Genomic DNA, 23,368 nt, shown 5'->3' with positions numbered 1-23,368 from the left:
TAAGTTCATACGTACGGAAGCTCCTGGAGAGAGGGAAGTCTGTCTGTCATCTGATACTACCTCCTTTTTAAAAAGTTTTGAATCCTGGAGAAGTTTAAGTGTGGAAAATACTATTGCAGCACTAAAATAGAGAATATATTTTAATTGTTGTTAGTATTACACTTGTGCCATTCGTATGTTACTTCCTCCAAAAAACCTTCCCCCGCCTCTCCCAGAATTGTTGGGTGTCCCTTCTATGTTCACTATTAGTACCCTGGTGCATTAGCACACTGGTCTTAACCATGCGGTAGTATCTATCACGCTATTTAATTGTTTGTAAATTGTTCTACAGCTAATTTGCTCATTCCCTGTTGAAACCCAGCATCTAGTGGCTGGGACATAAAAGAACCTGAAAAACATTTTTAAGTAAAAGTGAATAAATACGAGAATAAATAAATGAATGTTTCCAAGATTTAAAACAAAATTTACTGGGAACATCACTAATAAAATGAACACATATGCATTTATGTAAGTCAGAAAGTGGTTCTCCAGCTTTTCAAGGTTATAGTATTGTAACTTAACACTGTATATTTAGAAACTCTTAAATTATTGCTTAATCAGTGTCTTTGTTTCCAGAAGGAAATGTACTAAATTCAGAAAACAGAAGCCAGGAAATAGAAATTCTCCTTACTTCTCACTCAATACATGTATTTGTCTGCACTTTAGACCATGGCATCCTCCCCCGCTGCAGAATAATACATTTATAACTGACATTGCACTTTTTTGAAACATTTAGATAAAACAAAACAAAATTTAAATACAGAACAATCTACATACCTGAAGATCTCATCATAGTGCTATTTATAACATGGATAGATGGGGTGAAAGCCGGATGGATGGTACACCCAGCCGTCTAATTCCCCATTTGAAATCTCCACTTGAATAGTTCACTGACAATCATATCTAACAGGTATTATGGGTTGAATTGTGCCCCGCCAAAAAGGCATGTTGACGTCTTAAACCTCAGCACCTCAGAACAGTTATCTGAGAAATCAAATTAAAGGGAGGACATGAGGGTGGACCCTATTCTGATTTGGCTGGCGCATCTACAAGGGGAAATTTGGACAGAGACAAATATCCACAGAGGGAAGACAATGGGAAGACACATGGAGGAAAGATAGCCACGTGAGTAGGGTGACACATCTACAAGCCAAGGACTGACAGCAAACACCAGAAACTAGAAAAGGCAAGGCAGGGCTCTCCTACCTAGAGCTGTTGGAAAGAGCATGGCCCTGCTGACACCTTGATTTTGGACTTCTAGCCTCCAGAGCTGTGAAACAATAAACTTCTATTGTTTTAAGTCACCCAGTGTTTGGTCCTTTGCTGTGGCAGCCTTAGATAACTGACAGAATAGATTCAAAGCAGCTCCCCTTGCTTCCGCCTCCTCCAGCAAACCCTGTCCTCCACCCCACAGGCAGAGCCCAGAATCACTATGGCTTCCTCTCTGGCTCACACTCTATGTTCAATCCATCAACTGGTTCTGTCGGCTTCACCTTCGAAATATGGATGCCAGCCAGCAGCTCCTCACCTCACCCCCACCGCTAATGCCTGTGTCGGAGCCATCGCCATCTCCAGGCTGGACAGCAGGAGCTTCCTGACCAGCCTGCCCACGGTGCTTTTTGCCACTGCAGTCCTGGTCTCCAGAGAGCAGCCACAGCAATCTCATCCAGATATAAATCAGATCCCGCCACTTCCCCCCCTCCCACCCACGCTCCAGAGGCCTCCTGTGTCCCTGGACTGTGCTCAGTAAGCACCCCTCCTCATTTGGGCCAGTTACTGAGGTTTACGGCCTAGTGTATGGTCAGCTTAGTCACTGTCCGTGCATGCTTGGGAGAAGGTATAGTCTCTGTCTGCAGGCTCCCAGAGTATTAAAATGGGATTACTGTAGGATTCAATGAGATATTTCTTCTTCCATTTGTTAAAAAATATGTGTTGAGCACCTGCTACGGGCCAGGAACAAATATAAGGTGTATGGATACAGTCTCGGCCCTCATGGAATTAACATTCTAGTGAGCATGGGATGTGCTTGGAAAACAGGAGTGAGCCCGGCTGGGCATGGCTCAGCAGCTGAGCATCGACCTTGGATCCAGGAGATCGAGGTAAGGTTCCCAGTCAGGGCACCTGCCCGGGTTGCGGGCTTGATCCGCAGTTGGGGGCATGCAGGAGGCAGCCGATCGATGACTCTCTCATCATTGATGTTTCTATCTCTCTCTCCCTCTCCCTTCCTCTCTGAAATCAATAAAGATATATTTAAAAAAAAAAGAAAAAGAAAAAGAAAAACAGGAGTGGGTGGCAAGTAGATGGCACTCAGTGAATGCTCGCTGTAATTATTAATACATATTATATGAGTTATCCAGGGCGGATGGGAAGAGGAAACTAAATTGATTGTTTTCTAAGTTGTTAACCAGAATGAAAAACTTTGTGCAATTGTTGAATTTTAAATTCCCAAGATTCTACTGAGTCATTAAAATGGTATAGATATTTGTAGACTGTGGTATTGTTTCTGATTACATAAAAGTACTGTTTTTTATTTAAAGTAAAACTAAACAAACAAGCAAGGAAACAAAAAGAAAAAAAGTAACACTGATTCATTATGCATAAAGGGATGAACTTCCTCTCCCCAACACCCTTCCTCCCTCAAGGACCCACATGTGTTTCTAAGGGGCTTGTTTACAGGGTGGCTTCAGAGGCTAGCCCAGGATGGCCACTAGAGGACCCTGGGAGGAAAAAAAAGTGGCGCTCATCCCATCCTTCTGATTCTGAGGCCCAAATTTTGATTTCAAGAGAAATGAGGGCCCTAGCCAGTTTGGGTCAGTAGTTAGAGCGTTGACCAATGGACCAAAGGGTCCCGGATCTGATTCTGGCCAAGGGCTCAGCTCCGGCAGGGGCGCCGGCAGGAGGCAACCACTCGCTGTGTCTCTCTCACATCAATGTTTCTCTGTTTCTCTCCCCCCCAATCTCTCTGAAAAAGCAACGAAAAAAATAGCCTCAGGTGACGATTAAAAAAAGAGAGAGAGAAATGAGGTATAAAGCTTGGAACCACAAAGGTTAGTCATTAAGATATAAACATACCATATATACTAATCCACCTGGTATGGTACTACTTAGTTGCAAAGTGAAAAATTTCTAGTTTCTCCTCTCCACTTGAGAGACAGTGTGGGAGGATTACCCACAAAAACAGTCTGAAATCCCAAAGGAAGGAAGTTTCATTCTGACACAGAATTAAAAGGCTCAGATGTTATCCCATTTAGACAATAAATTAAATAGAAAGTTGAATAGAAAGGAACACTTACTAAAAAAAAAAAAAAGAAAAGAAAAAAAGGATTCTGAGAGGCAGCCCTAACAAGAAGAAATATCGTTTGAATAACTTTGATCCCATTTATTTCTTATTACTATTCATGACAAAAACGGTCAGTTTGTTCGCCTAAAATCCATGCGGCTCACTTTACCTGTCACCCTAGGGAATGTGCCTTTCAATTTCCTTGACACATAATTTTATTAGAAGTATCATGAAACGTCAAGCTAACCATCATTTGGAAAAGAGACTGTCCAACACTTTCAGTAGCTCCCAAACAGAAGCTCGTGGGGGGTCAAGTTCACCTAAGAGAAACTCATTCATCTTGACAGTAGGTTCCCCCAAATGACAACTCTGCTGCAAAAAGGCAATAGTATGAAAGTTTTTGCAGGTTTTGTCCTATGGGCCAGGTTCATGTATTTAAAATAGGAGTGATTCTGATACACTTGCATGTTATTTGCATATGTCTATCTGGTCTTCAAATTAAAGTTCTATTGTAACACTCCTTTCAGTGGCCATTTTATAAAGATTAGTTTCTAGTTTCCTTCTTCTCTAAAAAAAAGAAAAAAAATTTCACTCCTGTGCTGCATACCAAAAGGGTATAAGGCATGTTGAGAGCTAGAGAAACAATGAATGAAGGCTACGGCTACTGTTGCTCTGTGGGACACTGTTAGAGAAAAAAATTCTGTATTTTCCATATTCTACAGGAAATCAGTCATATATTTTATTGTCATAAATACCTAAATACATATATTTAGATACGTTCACATCATGTTTCCCATAGAAAATCATATAGTAAAAGTCTTCTCTTCAACCTTCAATGAAAAAAATAGCATATTATTATGCTAAGCCTATTTTATCATCAATCAACTAACAATACACTAAACTAGTAATTCCCAAGCCTTTTTAAATCTCAGCATTCATTTATACCCTTAAAATTATTGAGAACCCCAAAGAGCTCCATCGATATTTACCGTATTAGTACTTAAACTGAGAAATTTTTAACTTCATGAATATTAATTTGTTTTAAAATAAAAACAATAAATTCATTACATGCTAATACAATAATTCATTTTAATGAAAAACAACGGCCTTGGCCAGATGGTTCAGTTGGTTGGACCATTGTTCCATACACCAGAAGGTTACGGGTTTGATCCCTGGTCAGGGCGCATACAGGAGGCAACTGATCGATGTTTCTCACTCACACTGATGTTTCTCTCTCTCTCTCCCTCTCTCTCTAAAATCAATAAAAACATATCTTCAGGTGAGGATTTAAAAAAGAAAAACAATTATATTTTCCAAAACATCAAGAAAAGTAATGAGAAGAATTCCATTGTTTTTCATTTTTTGCAAATCTCATGTCTGGCTTAAGAGAAAATCTACTTAATAGAAGACTTTCATATCTGCTTCTACATTCAGTATGTCATGACATACTGTTTTGGCTGAAATGTATGAAGAAGACTAGGCCTCAAACAGATAGTTGTTGGAAATGGGAGGAATATTTTAATAGCTTCTTCAAATAACTGTGAATATTCTTCTTTCATACCAAACCAAAATGTGACAAGTGATAGTTTCTTTAAAATGTATTGCAATTTGGAATCTAATACCACACACTGATCAACTTTTCCTACTCCCTTATATGGAAACCTATTGGTCTATCTCAGTGATTTTCAACTGGTGCGCAGCAAGACTTTTTAAAATATGCACTTACCTGACTATGTAGTCAGGAGCACTGACCTCTGGAAAAGGTCCCTTAGACTGTCAAATAAAAAAATGACAACAGCAAACAACAATAGCTGTCTGATGGTAATACCCCATCTTGAACCATAAATATATAGGTCTTAATTGAGTTATATCTTATTGGCCATGTTGCATAATAAGATTGTGTCTGATTGGTTAATTCTTGGTACCAAAAATCCTTATATACAAGTATAGGAGGATCTCTAGGGGTTTTTCTAGATTTTTTAAAAAGTCTCTTTGGAGCAAAAAGTATAGGTAATAATTACTTTTTTTTTTTTTTTTTTGGTAAATCAATCAAAATTATACCTAATTTTTTGTCAGAATGGCAAAAACTGTATTTTTGGTGTGCTGCAGAATTTTAGAAATGAGTTTATATGTGCCATGAGATGAAAAGATTGAAAATCACTGGTCTATCTTGCTAACCAGGATTTTGGAACATCATATACTAGTCATTTGGAAAATATTAGCTTCCTGAGTTATGCAGATCCCCTTAATGTCAAAACATTTCATTACACAATTTTTAAAATGATGCTTGTTAATATTACTACCAATCTCATCAGAAAAGCATTAGAAAACTGGCAAGCTCACAGTGGCAAATACAAATTTTCCAAAATTCTAGTTTTCCCATGAAAGGTTAGATGTTATGATTGGTAACAAATACCATTAGTTGTTTTCCAAGAAGTGGCATGTCCGATTTGCGCATTTTCAATAAAATGCCTGTCAAATTCTCAAGCCCGAATAACCATATTTTGCAGGGGGTTTTTCAAATAAAAATGGTACTCCTTGAAAAAGACCCAGCTTATTTGACTCTCAACTCAATCACATATGTGCTTTCTCAAGACAACTATCAAACTTTGATGCACAATAAAAGTGCTTTAGGTGTATTTCCCATTTATTATTCCCACAGAATATTAAAAGTAGATTCAAGGATAAGGACTTATACATGAAACAGATTCCACTGCTTCATGAAAGGCATTCTTAGTGAAACTGGCCCTTTTTCTTTTTATTGCAAGTGTGTGGCAGTGAAGGACGTAATGACTATGAGCATGGCGATGGCTCTGACTCACAGGGAGATGCCGGAAGTTTACCACCGTTGCTTTTGCAGCATCATGCAAATTACAACACAAGAAGGCCAATCACATCTTGGTTTTATTATAAAAATACTTTTGACCTTACAGACCCCTGGAAAGGTCTCAGGGACACCCTTAGAGATCTGCAGACCATGCTTAGAGGATCACTGCTCCAAGCAGACTTTATGGACAGTCATAAACCACAAAAATTATAAATTTCTAAAAACCTAGACTGTTTCTAGCATAAAATCAAATTTAGATGTGGTTAATCACGGAATGACCTTCAGTCAAGGCTCACATTGATGATTCTGTTTCCAATCAAAGCAAAAAGGGGTTTCTGCTGAATTGATTGCCTCTTTGCAGAAGCTGCAGGTGGGCTCTGTTATTACCTTTAATCCTCACCTGAGCACATGTTATTGATTTTAGAAAGAGGAAGGAAATGAGAGAGAGAGAAACATCGATTGGCTGCCTCCTGTATGCACCCCAACCAGGACTAAACCGGCAACCCAGGAACGCGCCCTAACCCAGGACTGAACCCATAACCCTTCCGTGTATGGGATGCTGCTCCAACCAGCTGAGCCACACTAGCCAGGGCCTGCTCCTTGTTGAAGAGAATGACGACCTACAAATTAACTCCCTTCCAAATTCAGAATCTAACGCACCGAGTTGAATGCATGGAATTTCAGTATAATAAAAAAAGTTAAGAAGGTTTAAAAAGAAACACAAATTTTTAACCCGTAGTTTTAAAAATAATAATGATTAATATTAAAACTTCCTTGAATAATAAAAATAAGTAGGCTCTATTTATCTATGAGTTTATACACTTTAGGTATATTTAGCAAACCGCGGGGAGGAAGAAACCCCTCCGCGCACTGCGACTCGCCTGTAGGCCGCCCGGTGTCTCTGCAGGGCGACGGCGGCCAGCTGAAGCCGGGCCTGCACCACCACCTCCAGCTGGCCCGCCGAACACTGCGCGAGGCTCTTGCGGCCGGGACTCTCCATCTCTGACACAAGGGAGTTGAGCCTGTCTTCAGCTTCTGTCAGTAAAACTGACTGAAAAAACAAGACCTCACAATTACGTAAGTTCAGAAATAATACAAATAATGTCTCATTCTTACTTGTCGAATATTTTTTTGTGCTGAAAAAGTAACAAAATGGGAGACCAAAAGGGAAATTTGAAAATCATCATCAGTGAACAGCAAAGAAGCAACAGGGAGGGAAAAGGCAAGTCATGGCAAGAGAAACACGTGCAACAGTGACCCTTCGTTGCACACGCAGCCGATGCTCATACATGCTCATTTACAGTAGTTACGGTCAATAAAGTTGCTGCAAACACTGAATTAGCAAGTAACCAAACCATTGTTCCTAGGGATAGGTCCCTGGGAGCCTCTGGTCACTGACCAATATGTAACCTTGTTCAATATGTGTTTATGTTTAAAGACACACTAATATATATTATAGACTCATTAACCTTGAACTCACAGTCAGTAGCTCTATAACTAATGCTTGCTTGAAACTTAACTCCCCCACTTATTCTCTCCATAAGGTGCATCACAGCCCTCAGAAGCACTAAACAGCACTTTAGCACTAGAATAGTGGGTCATTTTACATGATAAAATCAGCAACAACAAAAAAAGCACAAAAACTCAAAAAAATGTGGCAATAAATAGACCATGAAAAGGACGCATGTTTAGAGTATGAGAGTGGAAACAAAAACTCAGAGCACTGCCTTGTTGGACCCAGCCTGGAATGCGTGTGCTGGGCAATTCACATTTTTCTATGCTCTGCTCATGTCCACAAATGGCCACAAAAGAGCTGTAACTATTGACTTTACAAATAAACTTTAGCATTGGCAAATTAGCAAATAACAAAATGGTGACCAATAAGGATCGGCTACATTTCAAGTTAAACCATGGGCACCTACCTGGTAACGTGAAGGTTATTTTACAGTGGACAATCGATAGCAAACAGCCACCCGGCACGGTAAAACAGGAAGGGACCGACCCATCTTTCAAGGAACAGGCCTCTAAAATCTTGCTGGTACAGAGCAGTAAATATTATACAAGTTCTAGACCAATTTGCATGATGGTCAAGGACATGATCTGTATTTATTAGCTGCGTAACGCTAGTGAATTTCTAACTGTTTAAGCCTCAGTTTTCTCATGGTTCAGCGCAACATAGTTCACAATGAGTAACACCTACATCACAGAGCTGTGAAAATAATCGTGTGAAGTGCCTGTGGTGTGGTAGGCGCTGAATAAGAGGAAGCTGTTTTTGTCGCTGTTGTCATCACTGTTATTGTCAAGAAATGAGAAACGGTATGGAAATCCTATCAAATAAAGAATCGTATGTTCTGCAGCACCTAATCAGGTTGTACAGGGAAAGTCTGACACCTCCGGGTATCTGACTTTTCTCCTGGGGGTAGAATTCATCTTACCCCGACCCACGCTCATGCGAGAAAAGCTACCTGGTCTCCTAACAGCAAGCACAACCCAGGAAATGGGCCTGTCCCCTGCCGAAGAGTGTGTATCTTGGTAACTGATTTACTATGCTTTGAAAACATTTTAAAACTTACCTTTACTGTATTAAGGGTTAATTCATCTTTCTCTTTTCTAGGATAAATAAATGTACTTCCTTCATCCTTCACACATAGCTCTATAAGACACAAAATTTTGAAAGAACCAAGGATATCTGTGGTTAGTTTAAATATTAATTCTCAATAAAACTCATCATTAATTGGGAAACCATCCATAAATTTAATGCTAAAAACCTCACAGTGATAATTAGAAATATGTTATTATATCAAATAGTTTAAAAACATCATATATTAGAAAATTGAGGCTGATTCTTACAACAAAGCAGACAACTCTGGAAGGATCTTTCAGATGCTAAGAGGATGTTATTCAAGTGATCAGCTATTGGTTCCTCTCCTGGATTCCAGAACCCTTAAGGTCCTCAAAGTATTTTAGGTCTTCTAGATATTTATAATATTTCAGTAAGATCTTCTTGGAAGCATCAGTTCTACTGAGCTGCACAAGCTCTAACTTAAATTAGAGCTTGAGTTCAGTTCTACTGGAGATTGACACCATTTGGAATGGCACAATCGACAATCTCAAATATCTCACCTCCTACCCCGCCCCCCAATCCAAAGCCAGCCCTGATCCCGAGCCAGGGAGAATTCAGAGAATTTATATCCCAGACCTTGCCTGCTTTGGTGAACCTGGCTTCTAGACTACAGGAGAGAGAAAAAAACTACACATCATTATTTGACTAGGAATCACTGCAAAAATTACCTGCCTAAAAACACTGGGTAGGAAGGAGTCTAGATTAACGTAGAACTGAGTGCACCGGACTTCCTCCCTTCTGTCTCCCTGGCTCTTCTCCTACATTAGGAGGTTCTGAGCTAGGGGTGAGCTGAGTTTAAGGGAGGGTTTGAGCACTGGGAAAGGCCCAGCAGGAAGACCTGCGACTGGGTCTTCTCAGGACCCTAAGGAAGAAAGTGAGAGACAAAGATAGAAAACAAACGCCTGGAGCTCGGTATGGAGAACCCTGTGATGAGCATCATCAGGAGATGAACAGCAACCCTAAGAGGAGTCTGCCCCCTTCTTCCTCACTCTCTCTGCCTCCCATGTGGCCCTCCCACGTTGTGGCATGTCCCTTCTCTTGGGAGCTGTGAATAACAAACTGTGTTTTCAGTGGAAGCTATCTCCTAATCTATTGGCCTCCCCATATCTGAAAAACAATAAACTTACATTTTAAAACAGAGGCTAATATTACTCTGATACCAAAACTAGACAAAGATGCAGAAAAGGCATTTAATAAAACCCAAAACTCTGTCGTGACAAAAATCATTCAACAAACTAGGAATTCCTCCATCTGATAAAAGACATATATGAAAAAAAACCACAGTCAGCATCATACTTGATGGTGAAAACCAATTATTTTTATGGTGACATCTAATCCATTTGCAAAACAGATATACATTATGGCCCCTAAATTCCATCCATGGGTGTCTGATCCCATAGAAATATGCACTATATCATGTGGGTATGTGGCGCTTTAGCACTGTTCTCTAGAGACGAAGTGAATGAACATCAACAGGGGAATGACTGAATAACCATGGGACATTCACAGCACAGAACACTGCGCAGCCCGTATAGTGAGCTGAAGCACAGCAGCTGACTTAGGAGCAGTTTTAGTAACATTTTCCTGGACGAGGAAGGCAAGATACAGAAAAATATAAAAATATATTATTTGTAAATAAATGACAAATCCCTTTTGTGTGTGTATGTGTGTGTGTGTGTGTGTGTGTGTGTGTACATAAAATGCATGGATATGGAGATATATGGATGATATGGATAGGCATGCACCTAAACACAAACATAGATGTGTAACATTAATAAGCTTAGAGAAAATATGGAAGAACAGATACTAGACTGTTCGTAAGAATTACTGGGGGTGGAGAGGGGCAGAGTTGGAGAAAACCAAGCAAACAATAAAACAAAAGGTTACCTTTCAAGTTGGAGAGGTTTGTTTTGCTCCTCTCAGAAACATATCCTTGGTTGACTATTTTTATCATATTTTCTGGAACACAATTTATTGTTGCAGCCACACTTATTAAAAAGTATGCTTTAACAAAAGAAAACTTATATAAGAGGTGTTGATGGCCAACTGTAAGCAGAATTTGAGGCATGCCTTTATTTATTAATTCATCAAGTGCCTAAAAAATGGGGGGAAATTAAATTTAGAAAGGCAAATAAGTAAAATCTTGTTTTTAGATATTATTAGCTTCAGTCCCCTCTTGCATTCCTTGTTTGGTTTTGAGTGGAAGAATACAGGGACAGCCGTGAGGTACCATAAATAGCAAGTCTATGGAGAGAAACGTGGCGCTGGAACCACTCCAGCAGCTCCACAGCGCCTCTGCAGTTCCCCACCAATCTGTGGCCTGTGCCTCATGAGCCCAGCCCTGCCACATAATGACAGTGAGCCAGGGCTGAGAGCGAGGGAGGAGACACCTTCAAAATAGAGAAACCGCAGAAACTCATCAGCCGTGCACGCTGGCCGCTCTGCTTTAGTGTAAGTTAGAGCTACGAGGGCACCAATGGGAAGATTGGTGGATGGGCAAGCTCACGACCCAGCTTAGATCAGAGCTCAGTTATCAGAACTCAGCTCCCCACCCTCGATCTTGGGCATACGCACTTCCTTGGCAAAATCATAGTCCTGGCAAAAGCCAACACAGAACTTCCTGGGGGCGTGCACCCTGCAGTTGAAGGCTGAGGAAATCGCGCAGTCAGGATCCATGGTCCCACCTTGACTTCCTGGCCAGACTTCAGTGCCGCCTGGTCACCGTTCTGCATTTCCCCAGTCCATTCATTCTCACTCTCTCCTAGACAACTCTTTTCACGCTTTCCTTGTTTCTAAATTTAACTTTTCTTCCCCAGTGTCCCTCCCAGCTAATGACCTTGGTTCCTCTACTGAGAAAACTGAAGCAGCCATGTAGTGTCCACAGACCCCACAGCTCCGCCATCTCTCCAACCCACCCAAGCACCTGTCCCACCACTCTGCCTGCCTTCCTGCCTCTCAGACCATCGAACCTGTCCCCACTGGCCTACGCAGCCATTCTCCCTACATCATAAATGTTCCCTTTCTAAGTCACATTCCCATCAGCACAGCCATGCTGTCTTCTCCATCTCAAAAAACAGAAACCCCATGTCCTGACTTTCTCTCTAGCTGCTCCCTCAATTCTTGCTCCTCTTGACAGCGCAACCTAAGGAGTTGTCAATATTCTAATCCTCCCCTTTCATTTGCTTGTACACCCGCTCCCTCCCTACACTGAAACCCTTTGGTCACCGTGGCCACTGGCCTACACTTAACTAAATCCAATCCAATTCTTAGTCCTCCTATGTCATGTTACATACAATCTAAGACAGCGATTTTCAACTGGTGTGCTTCAAGAATTTTTAAAACATGCAGTACTTGACTGTTTAGTCAGGGACATTGACCCCTTTTCCCTAGATTGTCAAATTGAAAAAAATGACAACAGCCAAAACAATAAGAGCTGTCCAGTGTGAATGAATCAAAATTATACCTATTTTTTGTCAGATCAACAAAAAATATATTTTTTGGTGTGCTGCTGACTTTTAGGAATTAGTTTATGTGTGCATGAGATGAAAAGGGTTGAAATTTGCTGATCAAGACATTATCTCATATGCCAATTAAACCATTACATGGCTTCAACTGTAAATTCATTCCAATTTCAGAGATGTTAAACGTGAAGAAGAAAAAAGCATGTTTAGGACTCAGTAAATTATGGTGCTTGATTCATCAGCAAAATTCGACACTATAAATCATTCCCTCTTCTGAAAATGCTTCTCTTAGCTTTCAAGCCACCACATTCCCTCGATTTCTTTCCTAGCCCATTGGCCACTCCTCGTCAGCCTTCCTAGCTGGCTCCTCTTAGTCTCCTACACCTCTTAACACTGGCATGTCTTAGGGCCCGGTCCTCTTCTGTCTCCTCCCTCCTTCCCTTTAGATGATCTTAATCAGGCTCATGGTTTTAATTTCATCTAAATGCAGATGAAATAAAAGTGATTCTCTCCAGCTCCAATCTCTCTTCTGAACTCAAAACACATATAATCAACTTCTGACTCAATACCTTCACTTGAATGTCTATCAGATATCTTAAACTGAACATGTCCAAAACAGTACTTCTAGTCTCCCCCACAAACACACACACACACACAAATATAAACTCTGTGAGGGTGGAGAATTTGTATTATTGATTGGCTGATGTGTCTGACTGACAGCACGAGAACAGTATGTAGTGCTGAGTAGGCTCCACAGATTAGCTAAAGTGATCCTTTTAAAACATAAATAGATCAGGCCACATCTCTGTTTTAAACCCTCCAGTGGCTCCCCATTTTGTTCAGAGTAAGAACCTAAGTTACAAAGGCCCTACAAGGCCCTTTTCAAACTGCATCCCTGTTACCTCTCCGACCTCATCTCCCACCGCTCTCTTTCACTCACACAGTTCTATAACACTAGCCAAGATGTTTCTCACCGAGCTAGGCAATCCTGCCCCAGGGCCTTTGCACTCATTGTACCCTCTTCCTAGATTATTCTTTCTCCATATTTTACATGACTTGAGTCTTTACCTATCTCAAGTCTGTTCACAAATGTCACTTTAGTGAAGACTAATCTGATCACCCCATTTAAAATTATAACTCCCAGCCTAGCCCCATGCTCCCAATCCCCCTTATGCACTGCTGGGTTTATTTTCCCCCATAGCATGGTTTACCTTCTAACATACTAAATGATTTACTTATTTATAATGCTTACTTATATGTTTATGACTAGTCTTAAACAGAAGCATCCTGAGGGCATGAAGTTTGTACTGTTGATTGATGTGTTTATTTGGCAGCACTAGAGTGGTGCCTTGTGTACAATAGGCTCTTATTAAATATTTGTTGAATTAATATAAAATGCAGATGCTGAGGCTGTCTATTCTAGGAAAGAGGGAAAGGATTTGCTTAATGTGAACTAAAAATACAATCTCATTGTTGGGGTGAGTTTGAGGCAATGTTGGCAGTGAGGAGGTCGGTTGCCATTGTCCCTTCTCCTGTCTTAACATCTTCTGAAGGGTGGACATGAGCACATACAGAGGAGGCAGACTTGGAGCAGCACGGAGCCTGAGCTGGTAACAAACTGTTGTACTAGGAAAATGGTCGATATTCCGGATCTAGAAAAAGAACTACAGATTGTTTGGGGGGAGGTGGGGAGTCTTCTCTTCTCTTTTCTTTCCACAGCAGTGATTTAATGAGTCTTGACAATTACACACAAACACTTGAGAATCAAAAGAAGATTAATTAGAAATGCTATTTAACACTCCTTTCTCTCACTATGCAAAAAAATGTAAAGTGTAATCTGAAGAGTCTTGAGCAGACCAATAGTTCTGTTTTAATTAATTAGCTAATAGAAATCAGTTTTCCATTATACTGTCAGTCTTTTTGTTTAAAAAAAAAAAAAAAGATCAGGCAGACATTCCTTTTAGACCCCAAACCACTTTTTTAAGAAGTGTTTTTTAGGATTTCATGGCATTTAAGATGGGGGAAAAAACAGATATTCTTAAAAATCCAAGATCTTGGAATACTAAAATGAAATATGAATATGTATTTGTATCTTTCAAATACCAGCTCTTTCATTTCAGGTAACTTGCTTATACATTAAAGTAAACTTTAAGGCAAAAACAAGGAATCATCTGAAGCATAATTATATGTAAAGTTTGTGGAATAAAATGAACAATAAAAAAGTAATAAGATTACATTTAAGAAATTACATGTGATATATTTCTATCAAAATTAGGGAGGACAATAATAAAGCAAGTTTGAAGTGTCTCTCAAAATTACTTAATAAAAATAAATACCTTATTTAATAAAACAGAATGCTGTTTCCTAGCATTAAAATAACCTGTCTCTATGCATTACCTGTTACCTGGCTGTAAGAGCCCCTTTCCTGTCCATAACCCCTTTGAATAATGGTTGCACTACCACTCTTATGCTCTAACACTTTCTACTGTCAGTAGTCCTAAGATCTTTAAAAATTATTATTTCAAGTTATTTAAATACTACTAGGTCATCAAAGCTCAAATCCCAATCATTCAATTACTGACAAGAACAAACCTACTGAGATGGGCAGTCTAGCCCTCTCTTTGTAAAAAATATTGTGGAAATCAGAGGAGCTGCTATCTCTAGGGTGATAATCATAGTACAATATGTAAATGTATCAAAATAACATGTTGTGCACCTTAACTTACATAATGTGATATGCCAATTATATCTCAATAAATAAAAAAATTTAAGTAAAAGAAGAAAAGAAAACCTTTCAAACCACTGGCTGAGAGGCAGTCTTAGACTAGGGCAAAGGATATGAGTAAAAGCAGGACTGAACAAGTGTGTGATCTCAAAACATACAAAATCCTGTTCTTCCCATCAAAGCCAACCATTCTTGTGCAGGTAACCAAGACAAATGTCAAAGTTAGACACTTGACATGACTAGATGAACAAATTGAATACTTGTGTAATTGAAAAATCTAGGAGCAGTAAGTGGTATTTGCCCAACTTGAAAACCAGATCAGTTTGGGTACAATCTTACATCTGGCCTTAGCATTTTGAGAAATAAAAGAGCATATCACATACAGGATTTTCAAAAACAAAGATTAAAGCTACCAAATAGATTGAAATAAATAAAAAATTATCCACAGCACATATCCAATGTTTATAAACTACTGTTATCCTTACCTGTATATTTTCTTTACTAGTAAGAGGTTTTCCTGAGTCAAATGACTGGAATGTCTGTCAACATACAAAATATTAACATTAGAAACAAGAATATTGAGTGTTCTTTTAAATAAAATTGTTACTGTGTTCTAAACGTATTTTAAATATCATTTTTATTGCCAAACTACTACTCTGGGTTCCTCCCACACCCCAAAGTTGTACATGGCCGGTCTCTCTGAGGGCCCCCACTGCCTACAGCAGTGACCTCATTAATACTCCATGGAATGGTTTTCCGCCCTTTCCCACTCACTCACCATCCTTTCTGGAACTACCTCCCAAATATACTACAGTATTTGTTTCCAAATCTTTGTCTCAGGATCTGCTTTTGCCGGACCCCTAAACCAAGACGACACATATAGCTCTGATTGAAAGAAAGTGTTGGCAGTGTTTTAAATTTTTCCCCTTTTTTGAAGATATTCTTTATCTCTATAATACATTGATGAGCAAGTGAACCCAAGGGGAGATCTTTGGTGGTATAATTTGAAGAGAGTTGATGGGACTTTAGAGTTGGTGATGAGAGCAGAATCTCAACGAGTATAATGTTAAAAGACAGAATTTTTTAAACACCTGTGAGAAGTCCAATAATAATCTGTAAGACTTTTTCAGACACAGCAGGTCCTCGAATAACATTGTTTCATTCAACGTTGTTTTGTTATAACGTTGATGAGAAAAGAAAATTGATCCCCAGCAGGGGCCACTGTCTGTGTGGAGTTTGCCCGCTACCCCCATGTCTGTGTGGGGTTTTTTAAGGGACTCTGGGTTCCTCCCACACCCCAAAGTTGTGCATGTGGGGTTAACTGGAATGTCTAAATTGTCCCAGTCTGAAGAAGGGCGACCTGTCCAGGGTGGGTTCCCACCTGGCACCCTGAGCTGCCTCGATAGGCTCTGCTACCTATTTGGAAAACCATGATCTTACTTGTTTTTATTAATCTTTCTTACATGTGTGTATAGCTCACGTTTATTTTAATCATCAATATTAGAAGTGTTTGGGGCCTTTATTTACAAGTTTGGTGATGTCTGTTTTTGTGACCAGAAGTACGCCAGAGGAACTTAACTCTTCTGTATATCGATTTTCTTATGATAAAAGTGGCTTCATGATGCATCATTGCACTTGAAGTTGCAGTTTCTGAAAACCTACTGATGACTTTAAGTGAGGACCTACTGTACTTCTTTTACAACTGAAATCTAATTCATTCATTCTTTCTTTAAATAACTAGCCTGCAACCTAATAACATTGACACCTATTTTAATTATAAACCCTGAACACATTTCCTCTTTTAATTACACTTTTTAAATTCCCAACCGAAGCAGTAGAGCTGGGAATTAACTCTGAAAATACAAAATCTGAAGTCACAATTCACTGGGAGACAACGCACCCACACTTTTGCCTCATGATAACTAGTTGATAAAAAAGAAGTCTGGAATTTACCTGTCAAATTGGCTTCAGGTTATTTGTTCATCTTGGTGAAAGCAGTGCCCACTGAAAACTCTGTCTTGTTTCCCACTCTACCCACCTGGCTTCTCTCCTTCTCTTACTCCTGAATTCTCAATGTGGATAACCATAAGGGTCACTTCTCTGACTCCCACTTTTTTCATCTGCCTCCATCCCCAGCTGATTTTATCCAGTCTCATGACTGTAAATCTCTACGCTAATTCTCCCAAATTTACCTGAAGCCCCAAACCCTCCCCTGAATTCCAGATCGTAAATGCTCTGCACCTACCGACACTACTTCCCCACCTGTACGTGAAGTGGGGATCTCCTGCTGGCCCTGCCCCTCCCCTGCCGGAGCAGTCTTCCTCTTCTCAGCTCATAAAACTTCTTCCGACCAGTCGCTCACGCTGACCGCTCTGTAGTCACCCTTGATCCTTTTCTCTTACATCCCGCACCCAAGCCATCATCGGCAAGTGCTGTCAGCTCTACCATCATCACAATGTGCAGAGTTGGGCCCCTTCCCACTCCTTCACCACCTTATCCCAACCATCGCCCCATCTCAATCAGATTATCTGCAAAGGCCTTCTACCTGGTCTCCCCATTTATACCCATGCTCATCCAGTCTAGTCCCTGATCAGCAAGCAAAGTGGCCCTTTGAAATTTAATTCCTACCCCATCATTCCTCCCTTCAAAGCTCCGCAAGGTCTCACCCATTTAGAGTAAACTCCAGTCCTGCCCAAGCCCTGGGAGGTCCTGCGCTCCCCTCCTCTCCTCTCCTCCCCTCTCTATTCCAGCCTCTCCGGCCTCCCTGATTTTCCTCAACCATGCCTTGGAGTAGCTCCTCCTTTATGGAAGGCTGCTCTCTCAAATCTTTCCCCCTCACTGCTCCCTTAGTAGAGAGACTTCCCAAACCACCTTCAATAAAACAGCCACCTGCTGCTCCAGACACTCTGTCGTCCTAACTCAGCTTGACTGTCCTCACAGCACATAACCACCTGACACATATTTATGTGCTTAATATGTTCACTGTTTGTCTTCCTCACTGGACTGTCCGAGAGTAATATGCCTCCAGGAAGGCTCTAGCTCTATTTATCTTTTTACCGCTCTATCCTAATGCCTGGAATAGTGCCTGCATCAGTAAGCTCTCAATAAATATTTAAATAAACTAAAATATGATTTTAATAACAAAACATAAACTATTTACAATAGGGAAAGGCTGTTGACTGAGAAGCAAGCAAGAAAACACTGCTAATTTTACCGAGGTAAGTAAATGAATTCATTCATGCCACAGAAAATGAACAAAACCCAGCTGATTCCTCAAAAGCTAGACAGATGCACACACACGCGCGCACACACATACCCTACTGCCTACTGCACGTCCCCCTTAGGACTTTCTGTAGGTAACCTCACACTACCCTACTACAGTAAATTACATGCTGTCGCAGTCAGCAGAGAAGCAAGCAGAGGCGTTCTAGGGGAATAGGCCGCGGTAACGAATGTTACTGTATGTAAATATGTCAGCTTCAGCAAGTAATTTTCAGGACCTGCAGCCTATTCCCCAGCTTCTTTAGGTTCTGCAAGCTGGAACCCCACCAGCACATGTCTACCAGTTGCACTCCCCCGGAGAGTCTCCCCCAGGACACTGGCTTGCTGCCTCCTCCCATTCCCTTCACTGCTGGCCCCCGAGAGTCCACGCATCTCCCTCTAACAAGACCACCCAGTGATTCCCAGGTCGCCATGAAAACTAAAGCAGAGGAAAGAAATAGTTCACTCTGATTTAAATGTAAACACTAGTCTTCATTTTTAAGGATGCCTCAATTATCTGGTTTACAGATACAAACTAAGCAATCCAGGTAAAACAACTGCCCAAAGCCAAAAAAGAGCAGACAAAATAGAGGAATGTCCTCTCCTCACAGAAATCAGAAGAAATTTGTAAAACACATGCTTAACTCTTTGGTATAAAGTATGTAAGTCAAAAAACACTTTAAAAAACAAACAAACAAAAACATGAGGAGAAGCGGTTCTGACTAAGAATATTAACCAGAAATTATAAAATTAGACACAAAAGTCTAAGCGGTAGTGGCTGATAGATGTGTCTACTGAGACCATCAATGATAACTATAATATAGAGCCAGAACTTCATTGTAAAAGGCCACACTCACTCCCCCATGATACCCTTCCACTCCGGACCAATGAAAGCTTGTGAGAACCTGAGGAGAGCCAGGCTTAACAAAGAGGTCTACAGTGCCAGAGACGTGTAAATACACCTGTGTGGAAGCAGGCCCTGGATTTTAGGAATGCAGTCTTCAAAAGGTAAAGCGATGGTTCTGAAACAAACTGAGAGGTTTACCTTCACTTTCCCAGTAGCTTTAGAACCGGCAGGTATTAAGGAAGGCATGTTTCTTCCATAAAAAATCTGGGACATCTCATGAAAGGCTTCAGAAAAGAATCTTAAATCTATAAGGACTTCAATCTTTAAAGGAGAGGAAAAACAATATTTTAAATGAAACATTTTGTTTTACTTATAAATAAAATAAAAATTTTACTTATAAAATAAAAATTTTAGAGGAAAACCATCAACTGAGATCCCAAATGTGTGCTTAGTGTTGGTAACGTGTTGTGAATTAATGTTTAGTAAGCATGGGTGAGGGAGATGCACGGGTTTGTGTGGAAGCCAGTTCACATGTGCGAGAGCCCAAGAAGCTAATAAACAACAGCAGGAGACTATTCAAAACAATGGGTGTTTATCAAATGTGGCTACTTCATATAAATATGATAGAGTTAAAAAATAATTGAATTTATCTTTATGTTCCCATGGTGAACTATGGTTTAAAAGAGAAGCAAAACCCAAAACACTCCTGATGTTCTCTCACACTCAGGAGAGTCAAAGGCCCTGGGAGATGACCTCCACAACACAGAGGCAACAACTTGCTTTCTTACCATCATTAAGGGCACTGTCGATTTTAAAGAAACATACTTAACAACATTAATTAACTGGTAACTATACGTTGTACATGGCTTATTTTGAATATAACCCAGCAGACCTTTGAATCAGGAAATGATAAGAAGAAAAAAGTTCTTGACCAAATTCATTCATTTAACATGTTTGTTGAGCGCTCTTGGGCACCAAGCCCTCTTGGAGTTTACATTCCATCAGGATGTGCATTTAGCTAAATTTAAGTGATACGAAAAGATATACACAGTATGAGGGACTGAAGGTACTGACAAAAGGGCTACTTTCAAAACTGTGGTCAGGAAGAACTCTGAGGAAAAGATCTTTGAGAGAAGATCTGGGAATGATGTGAGGGAGAGAAACATGAGAGAAAATGTGCTGAGGGGACCTCAAGTACAAGGGCATATGGTGGCGGCAGGAGCGCTCTAGGGGTGTTGGTGAGCTCAAGGAACAGCCTGTGTGGCAGGAGCTCAGAGAGAGGGGCGGAGGGTTGGGAAACAGGTGTGAATGGTGGGCCTGGACACCAGAGTGGGGACTTGGGACCTCATTCTCTGGGTGGTAAGAAGCTACAAGAGACACTGAACAGGACAGGGCCTTAACCTGACTTATTTTGAACACAGCTAGTGGAACCTCAAGAGTGTAGAGATTTTAAAGAAATTAAAAAGAAGGTAAGTTAGGGGAAATGAGATGTAGCAATAACATGAACATAAAACATAAAGGGTCAGGAGGATATTTCCAGTGGAGAAAACTTCTTGTCTATTGAGTTGCGTACTTTGGTTCTTGCCAAGACACCTCGGGCTCTACTCTCCCCAGCACCACAGAATATCAAAGTAGGCATGAGGGAGTCACATGAGCTCTTTCTGACTTCTGGTTGAACACCTTTCTCGCTGCCCTTGGAGGAACCATTTCCTCACACCTGTGCAAGGGTACTCTCCTCTGGTCTGCACCATCAGGTTGCTGTACACAGAATGCCTGCAACGGTCAAGGCTACTTCTGGTTTCAGTTTATCAGACCAATGTGACCACTCAAGAAAGCAACGGGGATAATAGTGGACGTGTGTTTTCAGAAATGACCAACACTATGAACACAAACAAGCCAGATGGGGGGAAAAACTACTCATAAATCAACCCTTCACTCACACAAATACAGATCTAACGATACCCTTTCCAGAATGTTGGGTATGTTGAGAGAAAAAAATCTTTCAAGATGCTGGCAGGTCTATGGTGAAGCCAGGCCAGTGGATCGTAAGGGGGTTGAAAGCTTTCCCTGAAAGCTGCTGGGGCACTGCAGAAGCTTACCAGCGTGATCCACTGCTGATTGATGTCAAAAAGCAGCCTTGTTTGCTATTTCCTGACTGCGACTTTTCTCTCTTCCCACTCACTGACCCCAATTTACTCCAGAAAGGTCAGGCGACCTGCGAACACAGGCTGTCATTCCTTTCCTCTGTTTGATGCATTGGTTGTGCTTTTTCATTACTTCTGTTAAAACCCTAGTCGGGTTTTCCAGTCCTACTGCACCAGTAAGACCCACTTCCATCTCACTCAGCTCCTCACACTGTTCCCAGAGACATCTGGTCACACCCTTCTGATCAAATTCTACAACTAATTCCCCCTCCCAACCCAAGGCTACAGAGTGGAGTCCACAGTTCTTCAGTGGCTTTTAAGCTACTCTAGCACAAAAACAATTGTCAGTGGTCCTGTCAAGTTAACAATCCAATAAAAAATAGTCATTTAACCAAAACCTTTGTTCTTTCAGTGCCTCTTTGCATCTCCTTTGGACATGTTACTAATGGTCACTACAAGCCTTCCATGCTTGCCTCTTATCACAGACCAGAATGAAACTGTTAGCCCCAATCTCCTCGCTTCTCCTACTGCTCAGCCTCCACATTGTGTCCCAGTTTGAAACTAAGCCTGGCCTCTGGTTTTCTCCACATTGTGGACCTCTGCTAGTCTCATGTTGTCTTCTCTAACCTCCCTACTCAAAACCTCCATCCAGTCTAACCAAACCACTCCCCCCGAAACAAGGCAATACTTTCTCACCTGTCTTCCACACTACTGTCTGCCAAGAATGTTCCCTTCTTCCTCTCTCCTGCTTAGTTAGGCCCACTCTTTTCAAGCCTAAATCCTATCTACTTGTGAATGATAGAGACCCACAGCCATTTGCCTCTCTTTCAAACTCCTGGAGACAGTGCTCATCATAATTATTTGGAAATGATCAGGGGAAGGTGCACGTGTTACTGTTTTGTGTATCTGTCCTCTCTGCCTTATTGTTACATCCCTATAAGCAAGGACCATGAGGCTACATTTCTTTGACTAGAGTTACTAACAAGGTGCTTTTATACAAAAGTTATTCAATAAATGTTGTTTCAGAGGTGAAGCAATAAATATTTACCAGTATCTTCTAGGTGAGTTCCCACTAAACACTAAGGAATGTGGACAGTGGGCATTTGATGAACGTCTAGAGATTTCAAATTCAATAATAATTACTGAATATCAAAGATACGAGTTTATTACTCAGGACATTATACAGAACAAATAGGTAAATAAATACAGGCCCTGCATTCAAGGATTTGGCAATCTTGAAGAGAGCACTGTTTTTTAAAAAGGAGAGAAAAGTTGTATGAAATTCAAAAGCAGAAGAGCTCTTAAGAATTCAGTAATTCAGTAATGGTGATCCGGAAGGTACCGTGGCTGGTAATGAATTATTTATTCCCAAGTTAAAATGTATTATCTTAATAGTCAGCACCAGAATTCCTCTTAGGGAAGGTGCTGTCTTTATTTAGAAACAAGATGTGATGGACTATTTGGGTCCGTAAACATAGGCGCAAAGCAGGGTCTGGATGGAGAGAACAGTTTAAAAGGAATTCTATTTTTCCCCCATTACAAAACAGGAACCATCTGGGAAGATGGGTGGCGGGCATTTCCAAAGGAGAAGGAGGGGTGAGCCAGTAGTATGTTGGAGCCACTCACTCCCAAGTGCAAGAGCTGGCTCTGCACATCTTGTCCCACATTAGAGATGGCGATGTGCAGAACAGGGAGAAAATCTGCTGGACCCACATACAAAACAAGCTCAACAGCAGTGGGAGCCTGGACCATAGCTGACTGGGAAAGGGGGAAGAGAGTGTGAGGTGCTAGAGGTTCCCACTCCACAGGGGGTTCAGGCCAACTGCATACAAATCTTGAAGGCAAAGGACCTCATCTGATTCCTAGGTCCCATAGTTCACTATAATTTAGTGCCTGTGTGTTTTGTCATTTCAGTTTTCTGTGCAATTAAAAATTATTGTATACCATAATATACATAAAGATCCTTAGCAAAAAATTCACAAAACTGCAGACAACTGACTCATTTGTCTCCAATCTTTCAGAAGTGGTGATTTCCAGGCGGCCTGGTGGTGGGTGGGCCTTGTTACCAGGTGTAGCTGCCCCTCACTTTACTGAGGCCCAAGCATAAAATTATCTAAACCTTTCTAACTGGCTCTTTCTCGTACTTTATTATAACGATGGG

General features: G+C 40.8%; 1 protein-coding gene across 1 annotated transcript in view; it reads right to left on the bottom strand.

Moving 5' to 3' along the window:
- The window catches only part of CFAP54 (cilia and flagella associated protein 54), a 214,072-nt gene that overhangs the window by 64,919 nt on the left and 125,785 nt on the right, over positions 1-23,368 (bottom strand). Inside the window, exons 47-52 of the mRNA XM_016221795.2 lie at positions 19,262-19,384; positions 15,441-15,494; positions 10,657-10,864; positions 8,720-8,799; positions 7,028-7,197; positions 16-121 (exon numbers count right to left, since the gene is read on the bottom strand). Of these exons, the coding sequence (XP_016077281.2) occupies positions 16-121; positions 7,028-7,197; positions 8,720-8,799; positions 10,657-10,864; positions 15,441-15,494; positions 19,262-19,384 (741 nt within the window). The remainder of the gene's footprint in view (positions 1-15; positions 122-7,027; positions 7,198-8,719; positions 8,800-10,656; positions 10,865-15,440; positions 15,495-19,261; positions 19,385-23,368) is intronic.

Source organism: Miniopterus natalensis, chromosome 2 (genome assembly GCF_054644295.1).
Source record: "Miniopterus natalensis isolate mMinNat1 chromosome 2, mMinNat1.hap1, whole genome shotgun sequence".
NCBI classification, from domain to species: domain Eukaryota; kingdom Metazoa; phylum Chordata; class Mammalia; order Chiroptera; family Miniopteridae; genus Miniopterus; species Miniopterus natalensis.
The sequence above is the reverse complement of the archived record's forward strand: the minus strand, read 5'-3'. Positions and strand labels throughout refer to the sequence as shown.